Raw genomic sequence first — 19,668 nt, forward strand, 5'->3', positions numbered from 1 at the left:
AGATGCTAGTATTCTTTTACTGTAGTTCTCATAGTATTCATCCAGTCAACCGATTCCCCCACGTCACATAGATATTATCTACTCCTTCTGTTCCTAAATATGAGCTTTTTTTAGAGATTCCAATATAGATTACATACGAAATAAAATGAGTGAATCTACACTGTAATTACATTCGTATGTAGTCCGTGTTGAAATTTTTTAAATGTCTTATATTTAGAAACAGAGAGGGTGGTTCCTAAAAGTTGTACGGTCAACTAGGCAACTACTACCTCTGTCCTGGTTTATAAGTCCTCTTTATATTTTTGTGCTAATTTTGATTAGAGATTTAACTAATAAAATATAAATGCATGTCATCAAAGCTTATATCGTTGGGTTCATATTTGAATATAGTTTCCAATTATATTACTTTTTATAACATGTATTAATATTTTGTTAGTTGAACTTAAGGTCAAAATTTGGCACTGAATATAAAAGGACTAGTAAACCAGGATGGAGGTACTATGTATTACTAGCTGCCTAGTATACTTCATACTCTAGTTCACACACTCCTCCAAGGATGAATGAGTTATTCTAGTTCCTTCACATGGCAAAATTGGCATGTCGCGCTCCCGGCGTTTACACAAGCTCGCGGATCCCCATTTGTTCGCCGCGCCCCACCTAATCTGCCCAGTACCCACCAGTTCACACACATAACACAAGCCGGCAGCCTGCCTGCAGGCTGCATCTGGACATGAAACTGAACTCGATCCGCGCGCGCATGCGGTGTGTGGCTATTACGCGTCTGCTCTCAAAACGGCGGCGCTGCTCGCCGACAAGCTCGAGGCTTTGGAGGAGCACCGCATGCAAATGGCAATATGGTGCAACGACCCACCACCGACGACTTGCTCGATCGGTCCTCCTCCAACCAACCTGCCGAAACGTCTGTGACCCAATGTCCGAAGTATGGCTGCATGATACACGTGTGCGATTGTATTGCCCATCTGCCCTTGGATGCATCCAGCCGAGTTACTGGTTATTGATGATGGGCCGCTGCGACTAGCAAGTGCACAGCAGGACTGGTGCCCAGTACGCATGTATTTCTTTCGCTTTCCTGTACATGATCGACTTTAATCTGTTGTCATCCTATCTTAGCGACGCATTTAGAACCGACATCGACGTCAGGTAGCAGATGAAAATGGAGACGTTCCAACCGTTTAAATAGAGACATCCATGGAAAATAGTACCGGAGTTGGAAAAACATGTGCATACTCTGCACCTTGTAATGTATAGTACTCCCTTCGTAAACTAATATAAAAGCGTTTAGATCACTATTTTAATGATATAAACGCTTTTATATTAGTTTATAGAGGGAGTAGTATTTTTTCCCTTCTTTAGATTCTTTGATGTCATGAGTTGTTCTGTTTATCTGCCACAAGTCTATATATAAAACATATTTCAACATGATGCACAGATAGCTAGTTTTACAGCTTCACACTATTGAGTCTCTAGAGTAATGATTTGTCAGTCAACTTTTTCCCCCCTTAATATACGAGTATATGTTTGATTTAGTCAAATGCCTGCTATACAAAATATTTGACTAGTCCATGAACCGATTAACATTAAAAAAATCTAGAATTGACTGGACTAAAGAAAAACTGCCAAACAGGCATTGACACCACTATCCAAACAAAGCCCAAATTTCCAGTCATGACAAAATAGTAATAATCATGGTGGGATTTACACACCATCCGAAAATACCATATGTTGCTTCAAATAAAAATCTTACAAAATTCAAATTTGTGATGAATCTAGTTATAACACTTTGTTGTTGTTGTCACTAATACTGTAATACATGTTTTTTCGGTCTCGGTGGTTTGTTGTCTCTTGGCTTCGCCGGCGCACACCGGTGTCGCCGCACGAACTCAGCTATCCGACGCCCTTCATTCGTGTCAGTGATGTTCCATTGCGAGCTGCTGTTATGGTGTCCGTCTTTTTCTCCCTAGGCCTTGTTGTGGTTCATTGTCAGTGGTGGAACAAGCTGCTCAGCGGAGCTTGCTACCTGAGATGTCGGCCTCCAGGGGTTTCGGTTTGGTTCTGTTGCCAGCCTTCCCCTCCATTGTTTTCTTTCTTCTAATTTTGGGCTTCCTCTTGAAGCCCTTCCCTGTTATTTTCTTTTGTGCCTTTGTGCACTTACTTGTATCTGTACTGACTGCCAAGTCACTTTCGAGTGGGAATATAACAAGCGGTGGGGTTTTTGCCCCCCCCCCCCCCGGGTCAATCTCAAAAAAAAAAACTAATACATGTTTTTGGTACTCATGATCAATTGAAGAATATACAAAAAGACTGTGTTTTGCCTTTTATTTGCGCGGGGGGGGGGGGGGGGGGGGGACTTCACCTCGCTTTATAGATAAAGACAAAACAACCCAATCAAATGTGCTCTTCATGTGGATTATAGTAGGTACAAATAACTGAGAAAAAGTGCAAGTACAAATTTTCTTTTTGTGGGAACAAATCCCTTGAAATACAAGGGAACATGTTAGCCGACTGCCTTGTTCCTACTGAGAGAGAAAGAGAGGATATGCTAGAGCAGATATATTAACGGAAACATCAGATTTTTAGGCATGGCATGTCAAACATTTTTTTCATGGCAATTTATGCTGGAGCTAGGATGACAATTTTAGTTGGCGAGCACGGCAATTTTCTAAAAAAAGGAAAAGAGATGAGACGGATTTGCGATGCTCGCTAACTAAACTTTTCACCCTCAGCAAACATAATTTGCCATGAAAAACATTCGATTTGCCATGCCTAAAACTCTGACGTTCGTTGGATATTCAGGTCCTATGCTAAAATCCCCATGTAAATGCGGCATATGATCCAAAGGGTTTATGCAAAAAGTTATTCCTAATTAAAATTTGGAATTCTAGAAATTCATACAATCTAAATACCGCCTCCATATTAGAAATATGTGCTGTTTTGGTCATCCTTCATGTAAAAACATAATTATATCACTATAAATATTGTCTCAAATATCTAAATTAAGAACTTGTAAATCATATGTTTAGATTTATCTCAAAAAGTATATTCATACTATAATATTTTCTTGTGACATGCATATGTAGTGGTCAATCCAAAACCAAATTCTACAGATTTTGATAAGGGCAACATTGTTGCAGATTTTAAAGTGTGCCTGCTCACATGCGTCTAGTACCTTAATTATCATCCGATCGAAAAGAGTTAAGAAAGCTCAACCTCCCTCTATATTCGTCGATCTGGCTCCCCGGGCGTCAACTATGCATTACAAGACTAAAGTATATATTTCGGTTTCAATCGATATCATATCTCAGTTTAATTGTTTTAGTAACAAGCATGATCACTAAAGAAAACCTACGTAAAAACAAAGCATCATGCCCGCCAAATGTTGTCTTCAAAATGTACAGTTTTGAACATACTCATTTTGCGAATGCTCTCCCCAGTTTCAGAGAGCATCAAACTTCCTGGTCGGTTGTAACAATCAATACAATCTTTACACCCTAAAATGGCCAGATTAGGAAACCTAAAAGGACAACTGCATGCCATGCAGGATCATATGATAAGGCGAAGAAGATACTTGCATGTGATATCAAGAAGGGTAGGATGCATCCAATTGTGGCGTGAAGCACGGCGAGCCTCTCCACACCCTGGCGTGCATCTTGAGCATCTCCCTCGCCCTTTCCCTCGGCCGATCGCCCGCGGCGCCGGTCTGCACCAGGAACAGCAGCCTCACCACCACCCCGACCGCCAGCATCTCCTGCAACACTGCTGGGGTCGCCGAGTGCCTCGCCACCGCGTGCAGGGCGCGCACCGCGCTCTCCGTCCCCGCGGCGGACACTCGTGTCACCGCCCTCGCCATAACCGCCAGACCTGCCGGGTGCGCCACAAGCTCCAAACGCCCTTCAGCGCAGCCACAGAGATGGTCCATTACCACGATCGCGAGCTCGGACGCCCGCTTGCTTCCTCCACAGCACTCATCGAGGAGCAACTCCACGAGCGCCCCGACGGCGCCGGCCTCGACGGCCTTGACGCGGTTCCGGCCCCAGAGGCATAGCCGGCAGAGCACCTGGAGTGCGATCTTGACCGCCTTCCCGGAAAGCTTATCTGTCACCACCGACACCACTCCCTCCACCAGCTCGGCGCTTGCCGAGGTCAGCTGCGCCGGTGGCATCTCCGAAACCGCCGCCTTGAGAAGCTGGATGCCGTGCGTGCGCGAGAGGTAGCTTGGCCGCCTCAGCGCGGACGCCATGGTATCCAAGAAATTGTCGCCGCGTTCCAAGACTCTCTTCCAGCTTCCCTCGGAGAGTCTAAGCGAATACAGAATGCTTAAAGCTACGTCCTCCGGCGAGCTCGCCTTTGGCGGATCGACCACGGAGCCGAACATCTGATCCTCCTGGGATTCTAAAGGCTTGCGCGTGTCGTCTGCGGCGTGCTTCTTGACGACGGACACGAGGAACGCCACGGCGCCCGGTGTGCTCTCGACGCAGCGCCGGTTGCAATCGCTCTCGGCGACGATGTCCGCGAGCTCCCTCAGGGACGCCACCAGCAGGTCCTGCCCCCGCCTGGCCGCGTCCACGATGGTTTCCACGCGCGCGGCATCGATGGGAGCGCGCGGGGTGGGGAACCTCTCGACCGCGTGCACCGCGCACCAGCCCTGGATGAGCCGGCGGAGCGTGTGGTTGGGCGTGGGCTCCCGGTCGGCGGCGCCGAGCTTCTGCTTGGTCATCGGGCACTCGCCGTGGCCGTCGGTGAACACCCAGCGCTCGATGCTTTCCCGGTCGTAGGTGATCCCGGACGAGAGCGTCACAGGGTCCCGCATGATCTCCATGGAGATCGGGCACAGGAAGTAGGACGGAACCTCCACCTGCGCCGGCAGCCCCTCCATTGCCTCTTGGTCGTATCGCACCGTGTACGCAACGCACTCTGTATATATGTTTATCTATATCTAGCTATGTACACATGCATGAAGCTAGGAGAAGCTCTAGCAAGTAGACAGGGATGGCTCTGGTCGTCCAAGCGAGGTAGCTTCTGAAGCCGAAGGAGACAGACGAGAGATGGATTTATAGGGCGAGAGTTAGAAGGAGAGAGAACAGAAGTCGACGGTGAGAGATGAAACCGTGGAAGTCTTAGTTGGGCAGATTCTTCTACACGACCATGCAATTTGCGAGTAGTCTTATCTGAAACGCAGGCTGGCTGCTTTCAGTCAGAAAAAAATAATGAAATGATAGGTGTGGCGATGAACAATTTGGTTGGTGTGGCAGGAGAAAAGAAATCAGGAAATGGTGGGCATGGCGAATTAATAAGGGTGATGGCCATTTCCTCGCGGGAGGGAGGTGAGGTCGATCGGGTCGCGCGCGGTTGCCGGACGGACGGGCCAGGGCGGCCACCGCGCGCTGACCACGAAACGTTCTGCGCGTAGCTTTGACCCTTTTGTTTCGGCTTCGCTAATTTCTTTGTTTTATATAGAGTACAATAAAGAACATATTAATATTCACCTATTCGACTGTTCCTTCTTCTTCTCCCGGCCTCTCGATCGCCTGGCTCGCATTGACTTTGAAATGCCAAGGTTGATTAGTGCAGTAGAGTTTTCTAGCTTCAGTTAACTCTCTGCTAGCTGTACATGTGCAGTTCTCTTCTCCGTCCAATAATTCGCTTTGTGCTTGGTACACTGCATGTTCGTATGCGAAACCGACCATGGAGTTAATACCTTGATTGATACGAATCTTAGTACTCCCTCCATCCCAAAATTCTTGTCTTAGATTCGTCTAGATACGGATGTATCAAGTCACGTTTTAGTACTAAATGCATCCGTTTCTAGACGAATTTAAGACAAAAATTTTGAGACAGAGGAAGTATCTGTTTTGGTAGATCCTGGAGGAACAGTTGACGATGCATGGAGTTAATACCTTGATTGATACTAGTAGCTGATTTTAGACTACCCACAGTGGGAATAATATAGGTGATAACATTACACTTATCTAGACAAAATAGATGATGTGGCATGTAATTAATGAAGAAAGAAAGGCATGTGGTAACATAACTAGTTACTGTAACATCACATATTAAGAAAAGATGAGTCTATAACCTAATAAATGAAGTGATGCATGACACAACACATATGTTACTACCCACTGTGGAGGTAGTAAGATAGAGTAGTAACATACGCATGTTACTACTCTAAGTTACTCCCCACTGTGACTAGTTTTACGGTTCATTTCTATTAGGCTTCAGCAGTTGAAACTTTGCAAAAAAAATTAAAAAAACATGTCAAAATGTTTTCAAAAGTTTCTTATTTTGAAGCCCTCTTCAAAATGAACACAAATATGATAACAAAATATAAATTGGACTTTAGATTCAAAAGATATAATAGATTTAAATTTATAAGTCAAAAAAAGCATGTGAGGTGGGATGTGTAAGACTACCCACTGTGGAAGTAACATAAGTGGTAACATCACACATATCTAGATAAAATAGATGATGTTGCGAGCGGTTAATGAAGAAAGAGAGACATGTAGTAACATAGCTAGTTACTAGTAGTACTATGAGTAACATCACATATACCAAGGCAAGATGAGTCTATAACCTAATAAATGATGTGATGCATAATACCACACATATGTTACTCCCCACTATAAAGATAGTAACATAGACTAGTAATATATGCATGTTACTGGTCTAAATTATTCCCCACTGTGGCTAGTCGGCATGAACTCTCTATCAAAAGTTGCATGCATGGATCCCATTACTATAATTAAGCCCTAATCACATGGGGGGCAATCTAATTTGCGAATCACAAGGCAATTGAGTGATCACGGATTTACGTGCCACAAATCCTCTTCACACATCATGCATAATTACGGCGTATGTGGTGCGGTTACACTTTGTCTCTGAAAGAGAGTGTAATCACGCTATGGTTTTAGTTTTACAGCTGGAAGGGTCACGAAGGACTCTAGAGCTAAAATCCTTGTGAATGACCCCAAAGAAATTAAACATAAGTTCTTCCATTTTGTACAAAGAACCTCTAATAAAACTCTTAAACACAATTCAGTCCTCGTGTGATTGCCAACCTTGTCAAAGATGACAGGCAAGCACCTGTTGACTATCCCTGACAATAACCTCCTTGTCATGACATCACACGACAATGGAAATGGGGCCTCACGAAGATTGAGGTTGAAGATGAAGGCGCACGGGATCCGCGTGAGGCCGACTACTCGACCTAGCCTTCGAAGCCACGCATGAGAGACATCTAGTCATTGGATCTACAAATCTATTGTCGAGGTCGCCGTTTCGCATGTGTGGTAGAACAAATATCATCAAAGCCATGCCTCTCTCTTACCACTCAGTGCACCAAATCTGATGGAGTTGAAGCTATATATGCCCCCATCTCTCATGCTACCACCACGATGGTTGATGCAAAGAGTGAAGGGTGGGAAGGCAACTGAATCAAAGCTTATTGAAGGAGCTTCTGCCGTGTCCACCTCCAACAACAGGCTTCCACCATTGAAGAGTACTGGTATGGTTTCAAAAACAAGCATGCATTTCCTCCGGATGAAAACACACAACCTCGCCTTTTCAGCTAGACCAGGCATTTTTTTACGTGTATGTCTCGCGACCTTGTTAACGGTGCTGGCTCGATACCTATTTTCGTAACAGGGGGGACAATGTTAGACCTTTGGTTGAATTCGTCAATATTGACACACGCGCAACAGTCCCTTTTGGAACACTTTTTTTAGTAGTGTATTTTTCGCCGCTCGGTCACATGTGACACGTCTCAAACGTATCTATAATTTCCGATAGTTTCATGATGTTATAATATCACTTTTGTATATTTTATAGCATTTTATATTATTTTTCTAGACTAATCTATTAATTTAATGCCCACTGTCAGTTGTTATTTCCTGCATGTTTTTGTTTTCCTAGGAAATCAATATCTATGAGGATCAAAATACCACGGGATTTAATAGAAGGGTCCATAAAGTGCCGGAGCCAGATGAGAGGACCCACAGGGCCTCCAAACGGGTAGGGGCGCGGCCAGCGGCTGACCTGTGCCCCTATGCTATGTGGTCCCCCTGCACCGCCTTAGCTCCATTCTTCCACCTATAAACCCCATATTTCGCGAAACCCTTAATATCAAGTTTTTCCGCCATCGCAAGTTTCCGTTCCGAGATCTATTCTGAAGGCGTGTTCTGGTACTCTGCCGGAGGCTTCTTCATCAATCTTGCTGCCTCCATGACCATATGTGAGTAATTTCTTTAGGACCTTAGGGTCCACAGTAGTAGCTAGATGACATTCTCTCTCTCTCTCTCTCTCTCTCTCTCTCTCTCTTCAATACCACGTTCTCGTGAGTTGCCTCACGTGATCTAGATCTATCTGATGTAATCAGTGGTAAGTTTGTTGGGATATGACAAATTGTCACTTTATGATTAGATCATTGAAATCAATTGAATCTTTTGAAGTTTCTTTGTTGTATAACTGAATAGCTTTGTATGCTTTCCGGTCTATTTGTCTTCTTTGGCCAAGTTTGATGGGTAAATCTTCAGAGAGAGTTGTGAACTATGGTGGGTTGTAATATTGCGCTGATCTATATCCTAGTGATAGAAACGGCCAAGACTCATATTGTATTGTTTTCATTAAGGATAAAACGATGGTTTCTTGTCATATTATTTGATATTCCAGTGTCTCCATTATGTCATCTTGCTTATTGCAATGCTTTGATTGTCATGAACTTAATACTTTGAGATGGATGTTGTATAGCGGTGTTTGGATGGAGTATTAGTCGTAGATGTAGTTGGATAACGGTCTGCATATCATGAATGTAATGCTTATATGAGATTATACTATGAATTATCATAGTCATAAATATAAATATTACAATTTAATTATTGTCCAATTGTAATTGTTCACCACACTACATTGTCTTGCTTATGAGAGATGCCACTAGTGAACCTATGGCCCTTGGGGGTCTATCTTCTTATACTGAAAACTTTACCAGAAAAAGTATTTCCTTGTTGTAATGTTTTGTTTATTTTATCTATCTATTAGTTCCAATTGTACCATGTAATTTAATCTTGTAACTAGCAAGACAAGAAGCTTGACAGCTTTCTTGTCGTGTTGGGGAAAAGCTTGTTTTGTGTTTTCTGTGTAGGTACCGGTAACTTTATTTGCTGGAAAAACACCTTCTGGTTCGATAAACCTTGGTTCACCATTAAGGAAATACTTATTGATAGGTTACTACACCCTAATACTTGGCTGTTACCCAACCACTCTTATGAGTAAGGTTATGAAGATTCTCCCGCAAGACAAGACAGATGGTCTCAAGTTTTTGTTTATTTTTCCTATAAGTTGGCTCGTTCTACATCATTCCAGTTTTCGTTTATCTACAGTCGTGTGCATAGGTTGGATCATTCTGGTCTACAATTCACTTCATCGGCGACAATTGCTGTTTTGGTGTGCTGGTCCTACAGGACTTTAGCACAATGACTTTCAGACCGTCTATTACAACAAGGTTTTCCTGGCTCCGATGAAGAGGGGGCGATGATGATGATGCACCTTCGGCTCGTTTCAGTTTTTGTAGTCATCGCTAGTTGGTCTTCGAATTTGGATATAATTTCTGTTACACTTGGTGTTCTTTGTATTGCTTTGGTGAGTATAACGGAATTTTTTTCCAATAATAATAGTAATATATAGATGTACTATCCTCTTTTGTATTAAAATAATAACTTTATAGCTAACTAAGCCTAGCTCAGATGATTAAGTTCTTCGTGCTGGAACCAGTCCACTGGGGTTCAAATCTAGACTTGGCATTGGTGCTCCCATTTTCCTAAATTTATTTCATGCTTCCCAACAATGTTTGTTCAGTCGAAGGAAGCATTCTCTTAAATTGTTTTGCCGGCTCAGTATTTTGGAATTGCTCATAGGTGTACGGTGTGCATATGTGCATTTGTAAGGGTGAGTATACATACATGTATGTGAGCATGTACAAATAGTCAAGTCCTTTTCTGGAGGGCCACATGTCGGCAGGGCACACCTAGCTTTGACCCGCATCTCATTTCAACGCACACGAGCATTCACCAGTGGACTTTTGGTGTGCAGTTAGTTCGATCTAACCTTTTTCCGTTTTAGTTCCGGTCCAACTTAATTCTCTTGACAAGCATCATCTAACCTAACATGGTCAGGCCGTCGGGTCACAGTTAATTAGGATCAATACGGTCGTTGTACGACGGCAACTTCCCCAAATTCGTGTTCATTGTCCACATATGATTGTTAAGGTTTATTGCGGGAACCTCACGTACCGCACGGATACCTTTGGATGCGTACGTGCTAGTTCCAAAAGCCAAAGGCCACAATCAAACGACGACGGAACAAAAAGGTTGCAGTGTAAACGTATGGCGCGCCTTATATAAGCACGTGCTACGTGAAGATCAATGACACAGCACGTGGGCAATACTACGAGCTAACACCAACCCATATGTACATTTTGTCTTTTGGAACGCCTTTCTGCTTCACATGCATGCACGCACGCACGTCGCATTCCTGAAAATCGTACTCATGGAAGAAACTTTTACACTTTCGGTTGATCTGCCCCATATTTCTTTCTGTGAGATCCAAGCCATATCATATGCCAGCGCAGTCAGCAACATCGGCGTCCTTTGCCGGTGTTGCATGCGACGACCAGCTCATCCAACAAACTAATTAAGATACTCACTAAAAAAAACTACTCTCCAATCCATACTACTTGTCATCAAATAGATGTATCTAAACGTATTTCAACACGTAGATGTATCCATTTGAGCGACGAGTAATGTGGGGAGGAAGTAATTAAGATCCAGTATTAGTATTAGCATGTGTGAAGGAGAGCCTTGGCGCAGTGGTAAAAGCTGTTGCTTGTGACGATGAGGTCACGGGTTCAAGTACCGAAAGTGGTCGGACCTTTCCTCGGACCCTGCGCAAGCGGGAGCTACATGCACCGGGTTGCTTTTTTTATTAGTATTAGAATGTCTATCCCAGGCATGCATCATCGAGGTGAAACTCCCAACCCCACCCAATACCTCTGGGGGAAACCCTACACCAGTTGATCGGATGACATCGGCAATCATGTGTCGTTACCCCCTTGGGGGTGGCATTCTTGGAGATGCACTCGTGCTCGAGGGACCAACGGACGACTTCTTCGGTGGAGCGGTGTTTCTTTCTATATATTCATGATGGTAGTTCTCGGCGGCGTGGAGCAGTGGAGGCTCGGCGTCAGATGTGTGGTGATGGACACGCGTGGGAGGACGGCGTTGTCTGGCATCAGGTGGCGTCGATGGCAGAGAGGCCTAACAAGGTCGATACGACAATACATGCTTTCAGGATGGATCGATGGAAGACGGAGGTGACGACCCTTGCAGTGTGTGCGTGTGGTACTCACTGTGAGTGCATCGGACCGAAGTGTTACTCAGTCCCGCCTATGTGGTTTGGATGTGGCATCCGGCTTTAGATGTTAGGTTGTGGTGTGATGTCTGTTTGGTATGTGGCCCGGACATTCGGCACCCCTTCTCTACCAAAAAAGGCTTTCACCCCGCTTTATAAATAAAGCAAACCGCCAAGAGCACATACAAGGACTAGTTCAAAACACACACACCCAAGTCACACAATAAAGGTCCAGAGGTACTGCTGAGGGCACAACTCAACAAGCCCAAAACACACAAAATAAAAGAGAAGGCTCAGCCGTGGCCAAGGCCGTAGCCGGAGAGCAGCAGACGACTAATCAGGCTCAGGAGGAGGCAGCGGAGGGGGCGGTGACAGGCGGACGGCCATCGAGCGGAGGTCGGCGATGAAGGCGGAGATGGCGTCCCGATCCCGAGGGCGGCTAAGCGGCCGCCAGAGCTGCAAGTAACCAGACAGTTTGAAGAGGGTGTCAGTAGAATGTCAAAGAGGGGAGAGCTGAATCACAAGTTTATTGCGAATAGTCCAGAGCGTCCACGCGAGAACCTCAATCTCAAGCCACCTAATATGGCAAGAGGGTAGCGGGGAGGCCTGTAATTCGGCGAAGAGGTCGGGGAAGTTGGAGTGGCACCAATCTCCACCAACCGCCTCTCTAAAGCGGCTCCAAACGAACTGAGCAGATACGCAGGAGAAGAAGATGTGGTTCGAGTCTTCGGGGGTATCACAAAGGGGACAGAGGCCAGAACCCGGGCCATTGCGCTTGCGAATCTCAACCCCTGACGGAAGCCGACCGTGAATCCATTGCCACATGAAGACGGTGGGATGGCGCTCTCGGGCTCTAGCAATTGCGCAGGCGCCCCGCCCCTGCCCGCGCTAGTGGCCGCCTCCGACGCCTCCCCGTGCTCCGGTGTCGCTCCGGTGACAGCGCCCTCCTCCGCCTGTCCGGTCCCTCCCGCCCCGTCGACCCCCGGCGTCGCCCCCGTTCCTCTGTCCTCCTCGCCCGCCCCTGCTACGGCCCCACGCCTCCGCTAGGTGGATTTGGCCGACGAGGAGCCATTCCCCCCTCCGGCCTGTGCCTCCCCTCCCCTGGCCGCCGCGTCCCGTCACGCTGCGCTGCCCTGGAGGGCTGGTGACCCAGCCCCCCGCGTGCGGGGTTCGGTCGCCGGCTCGCGGCCGCTGCAGTCGCCGACTTCGCCCTCGAGCTCGTCTCGGGCGTAAGGGCCGCAAGGTGCGCCCTTGGGGGCTGGTGGAGCTCGCCGACGGCGGCTCCGGACTTGGGGCGTGGTCGGCCGTTCCGAGCGGGGCGGAGCAAGCATGTCCTGGCGTCGCCCGGTCGCTTGTGGCTCGCCGGAGTTGGCCCCTGTCCCGCCTGCGGCTCACTGCGACCTGCCCCCGCGGCTCCGCCCGTTCGCTCGTCGCCATTTCGCCCCTTCATCGCATCCTTTGGCCCCTCCGTCCTGTGCCTCCGCGTTAGCCACTCCCAACGGCGTGTGTGCCTGGCCTCCCCCTCGGGCTCGCCGGCGGCGGCGGCGGTGGGTTTCGCTCCCCGGGGAGAAACCCTACGGGACGCGTCTGCCTCCTGCTTGCTGGGCTGTGGCCCGGCGGGACGTGGCATCCTGGGCCGTGCGCCAGCCCAACCGGCCCGTCCCCCCTCTGAGCCCGCGCCCCTCCAGTTGGGCTGGTTGGCCCCTCCCGGGCCGCGCTCGTGCCCTAGGCCCAATTCCCTGGGGAGATCGATCTGGCTCCCGGGGGGCCTCCCGACCGCTTCATTCCCTCCCTCCGCCGCCACGTCCGTCTTCGCTCGCTCCGACCTCGCGCCTCCCCCGAGCGCATCCGCCACCGTCCCCCCTTCCCCCGCGTCTCCCCCTCCTCCTCCGCGCTTGGCCATGCCCCGTGACTGGGAGGACGGGACGTCCCGTCCCAAGAGGCGGGCAGAGGACCGCCGCGACCCACATCGCCCCTCCCCCGACGCCCTCCGCCGCAAGGAGGAGCTCCGGCGCAAGCTCCGCGAGGGCCGTCGGGACGACCACCGCTTCCCGCCTCGCCACGATGCTCGGGGCCGCTCCCGCTCCCCTCGTCCTGCCGCCTCGGGTGATTGGCGCCCGCGCCGCCGCTCGCCCTCTCCGGCGCCTCGTCGAGGCCGCAGCCCTTCCCTAGCTCGTGCTGCGCGCCCCCCGTCCCCGCGCGTCCAAGCCCCGGCAGCCGCGCCGGCTTCCCGGAAATACGTGCCGCCCCACGCCTCGGCCCCTACCTCGGCCGCCACCTCGGGCGGCGCTCCCTCTCGCGGCCGCCAAGGCCCTGCCAAGAAGAAGAAGCGCCGCGGCCAAGGCCGTGGCAACCCGCCCGCCCCTCCGTCCTCGGCCCCGGGCACCTCCGCCGCCCCGGGTCCCGTCTCCAACCTCCCTCGCCCCCCGTGTTTCAATTGCGGGGTGCCGGGTCATTCGCAAGTCAACTGTGTCAACCCCCAGTGCTGCTCTCCTCTGCCCGGACCGCCCTGTGACATCCGAGCTCATGATGTACGGCCACGGCATTGAGGGGCTTGGGTTCTTCCATCTTGAGGTCCCGGATCTTCCCCCGCCCACCACCTCCCTTCAGGCGATCGTTACGGTGGTCGACGGGGTGGCATCCCCGGAGATGATTGAGGCTGAGCTCAACCACCTCTACCGTCGCCAGCGGGACTGGGCGGTCACTCCCACAGCCGGCCACATCTTCACCGTGATCTTCCCCGACACCGTCAGTTACGGCTACGCCACTCGTAGTGGCCGGATCACCCTCGTCCTCAACCAGCTCGTCGTCGACATCACTGAGCCGGTCCTCGATGCCCCTTCGGTGGCTGTTCTGGACACCGCATGGCTCCTCATGGGTGGCCTCCCCGACATCACCCGGTCCGAGCTCGTCATCCGCCAGATGTCCCAGATCCTGGGAAAGGTGGTGGTGGTCGACGAGCTCTCCCTCCGCAAGGAGGAGGAGGTCCGGGTCAAGGTCAAGTGTCTAAACTCCTCCAAGCTCCACGTCACCGTCCGCGTTTTCTTCAACGACCGGGGCTACAACCTCCGCATCGCCCCCGAGCCTCCCAACCACGTTGTCCGCCCCCGCTTCACCGATGATGGGCCCCCTGGCGGTAACCCGGGAGCCGGGGGGACTACCACGGTAGACACCGCCCCCGCTGCCGCAGGTCAGAGGACGGAGAGGGGTCGGATGACTCGGCCTCCAAGTCGCAGTCCCGATCGCCTTCGCCTCCGGTCGACGGCGGGCATGGGCGCCAGGCCGCGCCGGCCCCCTCCCTCGAGGCCCCCCTTGATCATGTGGCCGTGTCTCCGGCCGCCAGCGACGCCTCCAGTGTGGGCCTGGTCGTCTGCCCCGCTTCCTCTCCACGCTCCCCGGTCTCCGCCGGTCCAGCCGGGCTGGTCCTGGACATGGCCCTCCCCCTACAGGGTCGGTGTCCCAGGACCCGCCCCCCTCGCTCGATGGTGGCGGGGTGGCCGCCCCTGACCCCTCCACCGGCGCCACCCCCGTCGTCGCCCAGTCGGCCGCCTCGCCATCTTCGACCGCGGCACCCCTGTCGTCCCCGGCCCCGCCTGTGGCCCGGACGGATCTCGTCATCAACTCGGCTCCACCACCGTCTTCCTCGACACCGATGCCATCGCCTTCTTCCACTCCGACCCCGGCTCTTCAGATACTCCCCGCTGCGGTCTCTGGCCTGGACCGGGAGTCCCAGGTGACCACCCCCTGGCTGCCCCACCTCCGCCTCCACGCATCCTGGCCTTCTCTCGGCGCGCCCGTTCGGCCTCCTCTCCGGCGGCTGCTTCTCGCCGGAGTGCTCGGCTGGACGCGGCACGCCCGGAGGGTTGCCCGGTGCTGCCCATCCGCGAGCGGGCAGAGCTCCGTGCCGCTGCACGGAACCTAGAGCCAGGTACCCCTTCAGTCCCTCCCTCGGCAGCTACTTGTTCCTTCTCTGCTCTCGAGTCGATTCCGCTTGGAAACCTTGTGAAGATCACGACTGACTCCGCAATCATCTTTAGGGGGGAGGTCGGCTCCCCCTTAGCCCAGATCGAGGCCATTAGGGCCCGCGAGATACTCGACGGTAGGCTGGCTGCGGCTAGAGCAGCCCTACTCTTGCCCCCCGACTCGTCGTCCGAGTCGGTGGAAACATGGCCGCCCCCTCCTCGTAGGATTGGTGGAATCCTCCCCTGTCCGCTGCCGAGCTTCGGGGTCGTACCCGTTCTCGGACGGCTGCTCTCCGCGCCCAAAGCGCATCTTGTGTCCTGGGGTCAAGCAGCCCCTCAATGGCTGTGTGATGCGTGCCCTCTTCTGGAACATCCGCGGTTTCGGTCACGATGGCCGTCGCCGCCAACTCATCGAGTACATTCGTGACGAGCACATTGACATTGTGGCCATCCAGGAGACCATGCGCACGGATTTCTCCCTCCCAGAGCTTGACCGCCTGAGCTCCCACCTTTTCGCCTGGCATTGGCTCCCTTCTAGTGGGACCGCGGGCCATTCCGGCGGCATCCTGTTAGGTGTGAAGGATACCACATTCGAGGTGGGTAGTATGGACCGGGGTCAGTTCTTTGTTAGCATGGAGATTTTTGAACGCTCCCTAAATTTCAAGTGGGAGGTCATTATTTTCTACGGCCCTGCCGACCACAGTCGATCTGCATCCTTCCTCGAGGAGCTTCACCAGAAGGTGTCAGCGGCATCGCTGCTTGTTGTTGTAGGGGGTGAATTTAATATCCTTAGGTTTGCGGAGGACAAGAGCAATGCCAACGTCAACTTTGGCCTTATGCAAGTGTTCAACGACTGCATTGCTGATCTTGGGCTCCATGAGATCGACCGGGTTGGTGCTAGGTTCACCTGGACAAACCGTCAGGCTGCCCCGACCCAGTCCATTCTGGATCGGGTCCTAGTTTCCCCGGAATGGGACCTCCGCTGCTCCCTCGCCTCCCTCCAGGCCATCACCCGGATTGGCTCTGACCACGTCCCCCTCCTTCTCTCTTCGGCTGATGAACGCCCCCCGGTTCCCCCTCATTTCCGGTTTGAGACATTTTGGCTGTCCCAAGCTGGCTTCATCGACGCGGTCGGCGCCCGGTGGTTGGAGACTCGGGCTCTCTCGCTGTCTCCTGCTCGCCCTCCCTCCGCTGTCGACTCTTCGCACATCTGCGCCAAGCGTGGCCGACAGTTCATGAAAGGGTGGGGCGCCAACCTCGGGCGTGACCTCCGCGAGCGTAAGAAGGCTCTTCTGTCTGCGATCCAAGCCTTGGATCTTCGTACCGACGCTACCGGCCTCTCCCCCGAGGAGTGGCTCTCCCGCTATGACTTGGAGGATCAGCTCTCTATCATTTACACTGATGAAGAGGCCTACTGGCAGTTGCATGGGGCTCAGAAATGGGTCCTGAAGGGCGACGCGAATACGGCTTACTTCCAAGCCATCGCGAATGGCCATCGCAGGCGCAACACCACCCCCCTTCTTTGGGATGGCACGACCCTCCTGCAATCCCCGCAGGACATTAGGTTCCACGTCGGCGGCTTCTATAGGTCCATGTTCACAGCCGCTCCTCGGAGCGGCTTATCCCTGGCTCCTGGCTGTTGGTCTGGTCGCCAACTTGTCTCTGCGCCTGAGAACGCGGCTCTTACGGCCCCTTCTCTAAGGACGAGGTTTGGGCTGCCATCAAGGGCATGAACCCAACCTCGGCTCCTGGCCTGGATGGCCTTCCAGTTAAGTTCTTCCAGAGCTTCTGAAATGTGATCAAGCCGGAGGTCATGGCACCCCTTCTTTAAGGGGATAGGACTAGCGACAGGTGTCATCTAGATGATGGCTTCGTGCTTACTGTTGTATTACTTTGTAAGGTCCTTGTGAATAATAAATAAAATGGCCACATGCATTACCCAGATGCAGAGGCTGGAGGTGCATCCTCCTTTTCTAAAAAAATAGCATGTCTATAACATGTGATTATATCTCAGAATAATCTTGAGAAATTGCATCGTAGTAGTATATATTAAGAGGAGAAATGAGGTCTTTCACTAATATTGACTTTTTAACCTAAGTTCATTTGCATCTGGTGAATAGTAAATAAAAAAAATAAAAAAATCTAACTTTTTTGCATGGGAAATGTTTCAGTGCGCGAGGTCCATATCAATTTTCTTGAGGGCTACTCGGATGCCCAAACGCGCCAAAATTGGCACGGAACTCACGCAGTAATACATCTTCCACGCAAAAAAATCAGTTTTTTTTATATTTCCATTTTTTTTCTTATTTTGCTGTTCATGGCGGGAGCAGATAAGCTCGGGAGCTAAATAGCTGCTCTCAGACTTTCAACGTTTTACATCCAAAGACAGTGAATGGAACAAACCAATATAGTACGCACAACTTCTCTGGACAACATGAAATCAACTCCGACTAGCACAAAATCTCATGTCACTAGTGCAGATCTGTCTTATTAACCTCCTTAATGCAGCGATAGCATTGAATTGTGTGCGATGAATAAATCGTACACGATATAAAACCTGAACCGTGTGCAAATAAAAAGAGCATGTGTGATCCTTGGCCCATCGTGCACGATTGGTTTTGCTGAAGGATTTGTTACCATCCGTGAACCAGTTTATATGTAATATATGCTGGACTAGTTGAATATCGTCAGTTTTGTATGTAATATCAAACTCGGTTAAATTTCGTGTTTGAAATGTTCAAAATGAATGAAATTTTGAGGGATAACATGTTGGATGGACTGAAGGAAATATGCCCTAGAGGCAATAATAAAGTTATTATTTATTTCCTTATATAATGATAAATGTTTATTATTCATGCTAGAATTGTATTAACCGGAAACATAATACTTGTGTGAATACATAGACAAACAGAGTGTCACTAGTATGCCTCTACTTGATTAGCTCATTGATCAAAGATGGTTATGTTTCCTAGCCATAGACATGAGTTGTCATTTGATTAACGAGATCACATCATTAGGAGAATGATGTGATTGACTTGACTCATTCTGTTAGCTTAGCACTCGATCGTTTAGTATGTTGCTATTGCTTTCTTCATGACTTATACATGTTCCTATGACTATGAGATTATGCAACTCCCGTTTACCGGAGGAACACTTTGTGTGCTACCAAACGTCACAACGTAACTGGGTGATTATAAAGGTGCTCTACGGGTGTCTCCGAAGGTATTTGTTGGGTTGGCGTATTTCGAGATTAGGATTTGTCACTCCGATTGTCGGAGAGCTATCTCTGGACCCACTCGGTAATGCACATCACTTAAGCCTTGCAAGCATTGCAACTAATGAGTTAGTTGCAGGATGATGTATTACGGAACGAGTGAAGAGACTTGCCGGCAATGAGATTGAACTAGGTATTGAGATACCGACGATCGAATCTCGGGCAAGTAACATACCGATGACAAAGGGAACAAAGTATGTTGTTATGCGGTCTGACCGATAAAGATCTTTGTAGAATATGTGGGAGCCAATATGAGCATCCAGGTTCCGCTATTGGTTATTGACCGGAGACGTGTCTCGGTCATGTCTACATAGTTCTCGAACCCATAGGGTCCGCACGCTTAAAGTTTCGATGACTGTTATATTATGAGTTTATGAGTTTTGATGTACCGAAGGTTGTTCAGAGTCCCGGATGTGATCACGGACATGACGAGGAGTCTCGAAATGGTCGAGACATGAAGATTGATATATTGGAAGCCTGTATTTGGATATCGGAAATGTTCCGGGTGAAATCGGGATTTTACCGGAGTACCGAGGGGTTACCGGAACCCCCCCGGGAGCTTAATGGGCCATAGTGGGCCTTAGTGGAGAAGAGGAGAGGTGACTAGGGCAGGGCCGCGCGCCCCTCCCCCTCTAGTCCGAATAGGACAAGGAGAGGGGGGGCGCCCCCCTTTCCTTCCTCTCTCCCTCCTCTTTCCCCTTCTCCTAATCGAACAAGGAAGTGAGGGAGTCCTACTCCCGGTGGGAGTAGGACTCCTCCTGGCGCGCCTCCTTCTGGCCGGCCGCACCTCCCCTCTTGCTCCTTTATATACGGGAGCAGGGGGCACCCCAGGGACACAACAATTGATTTGATCTTTTAACCGTGGGCGGTGCCTCCCTCCACCATAGTCCACCTCGATAATACTGTAGCGGTGCTTAGGCGAAGCCCTGCATCGGTAGAACATCATCATTGTCACCACGCCGTCGTGTTGACGAAACTCTCCCTCAACACTCGGCTGGATCGGAGTTTGAGGGA

General features: G+C 50.3%; 1 protein-coding gene and 2 pseudogenes across 1 annotated transcript; 2 read left to right on the forward strand and 1 right to left on the reverse strand.

The window, feature by feature from the left end:
• Nucleotides 1-3,368: 3,368 nt before the first annotated feature.
• LOC125538191 (E3 ubiquitin-protein ligase PUB23 pseudogene) lies at nucleotides 3,369-5,059 on the reverse strand (annotated as a pseudogene).
• An 8,260-nt stretch (nucleotides 5,060-13,319) lies between these two features.
• Nucleotides 13,320-15,731, forward strand: LOC147985619 (uncharacterized; annotated as a pseudogene).
• LOC147985620 (uncharacterized) lies at nucleotides 15,731-17,113 on the forward strand. The gene has a single exon (XM_087541664.1). It carries the CDS (start codon nucleotides 15,731-15,733, stop codon nucleotides 17,111-17,113), a length of 1,383 nt encoding a protein of 460 aa, XP_087397790.1.
• Nucleotides 17,114-19,668: the final 2,555 nt, after the last annotated feature.

Source organism: Triticum urartu, chromosome 2A (genome assembly GCF_056163025.1).
Source record: "Triticum urartu cultivar PI428250 chromosome 2A, HENAU_Tu73, whole genome shotgun sequence".
NCBI classification, from domain to species: Eukaryota; Viridiplantae; Streptophyta; class Magnoliopsida; order Poales; family Poaceae; genus Triticum; species Triticum urartu.

Excerpts from the sequence above, each read along its gene's own strand:
- LOC147985620 (XM_087541664.1), top strand. The coding sequence starts at position 15,731 with ATGCGTGCCCTCTTCTGGAACATCCGCGGTTTCGGTCACGATGGCCGT.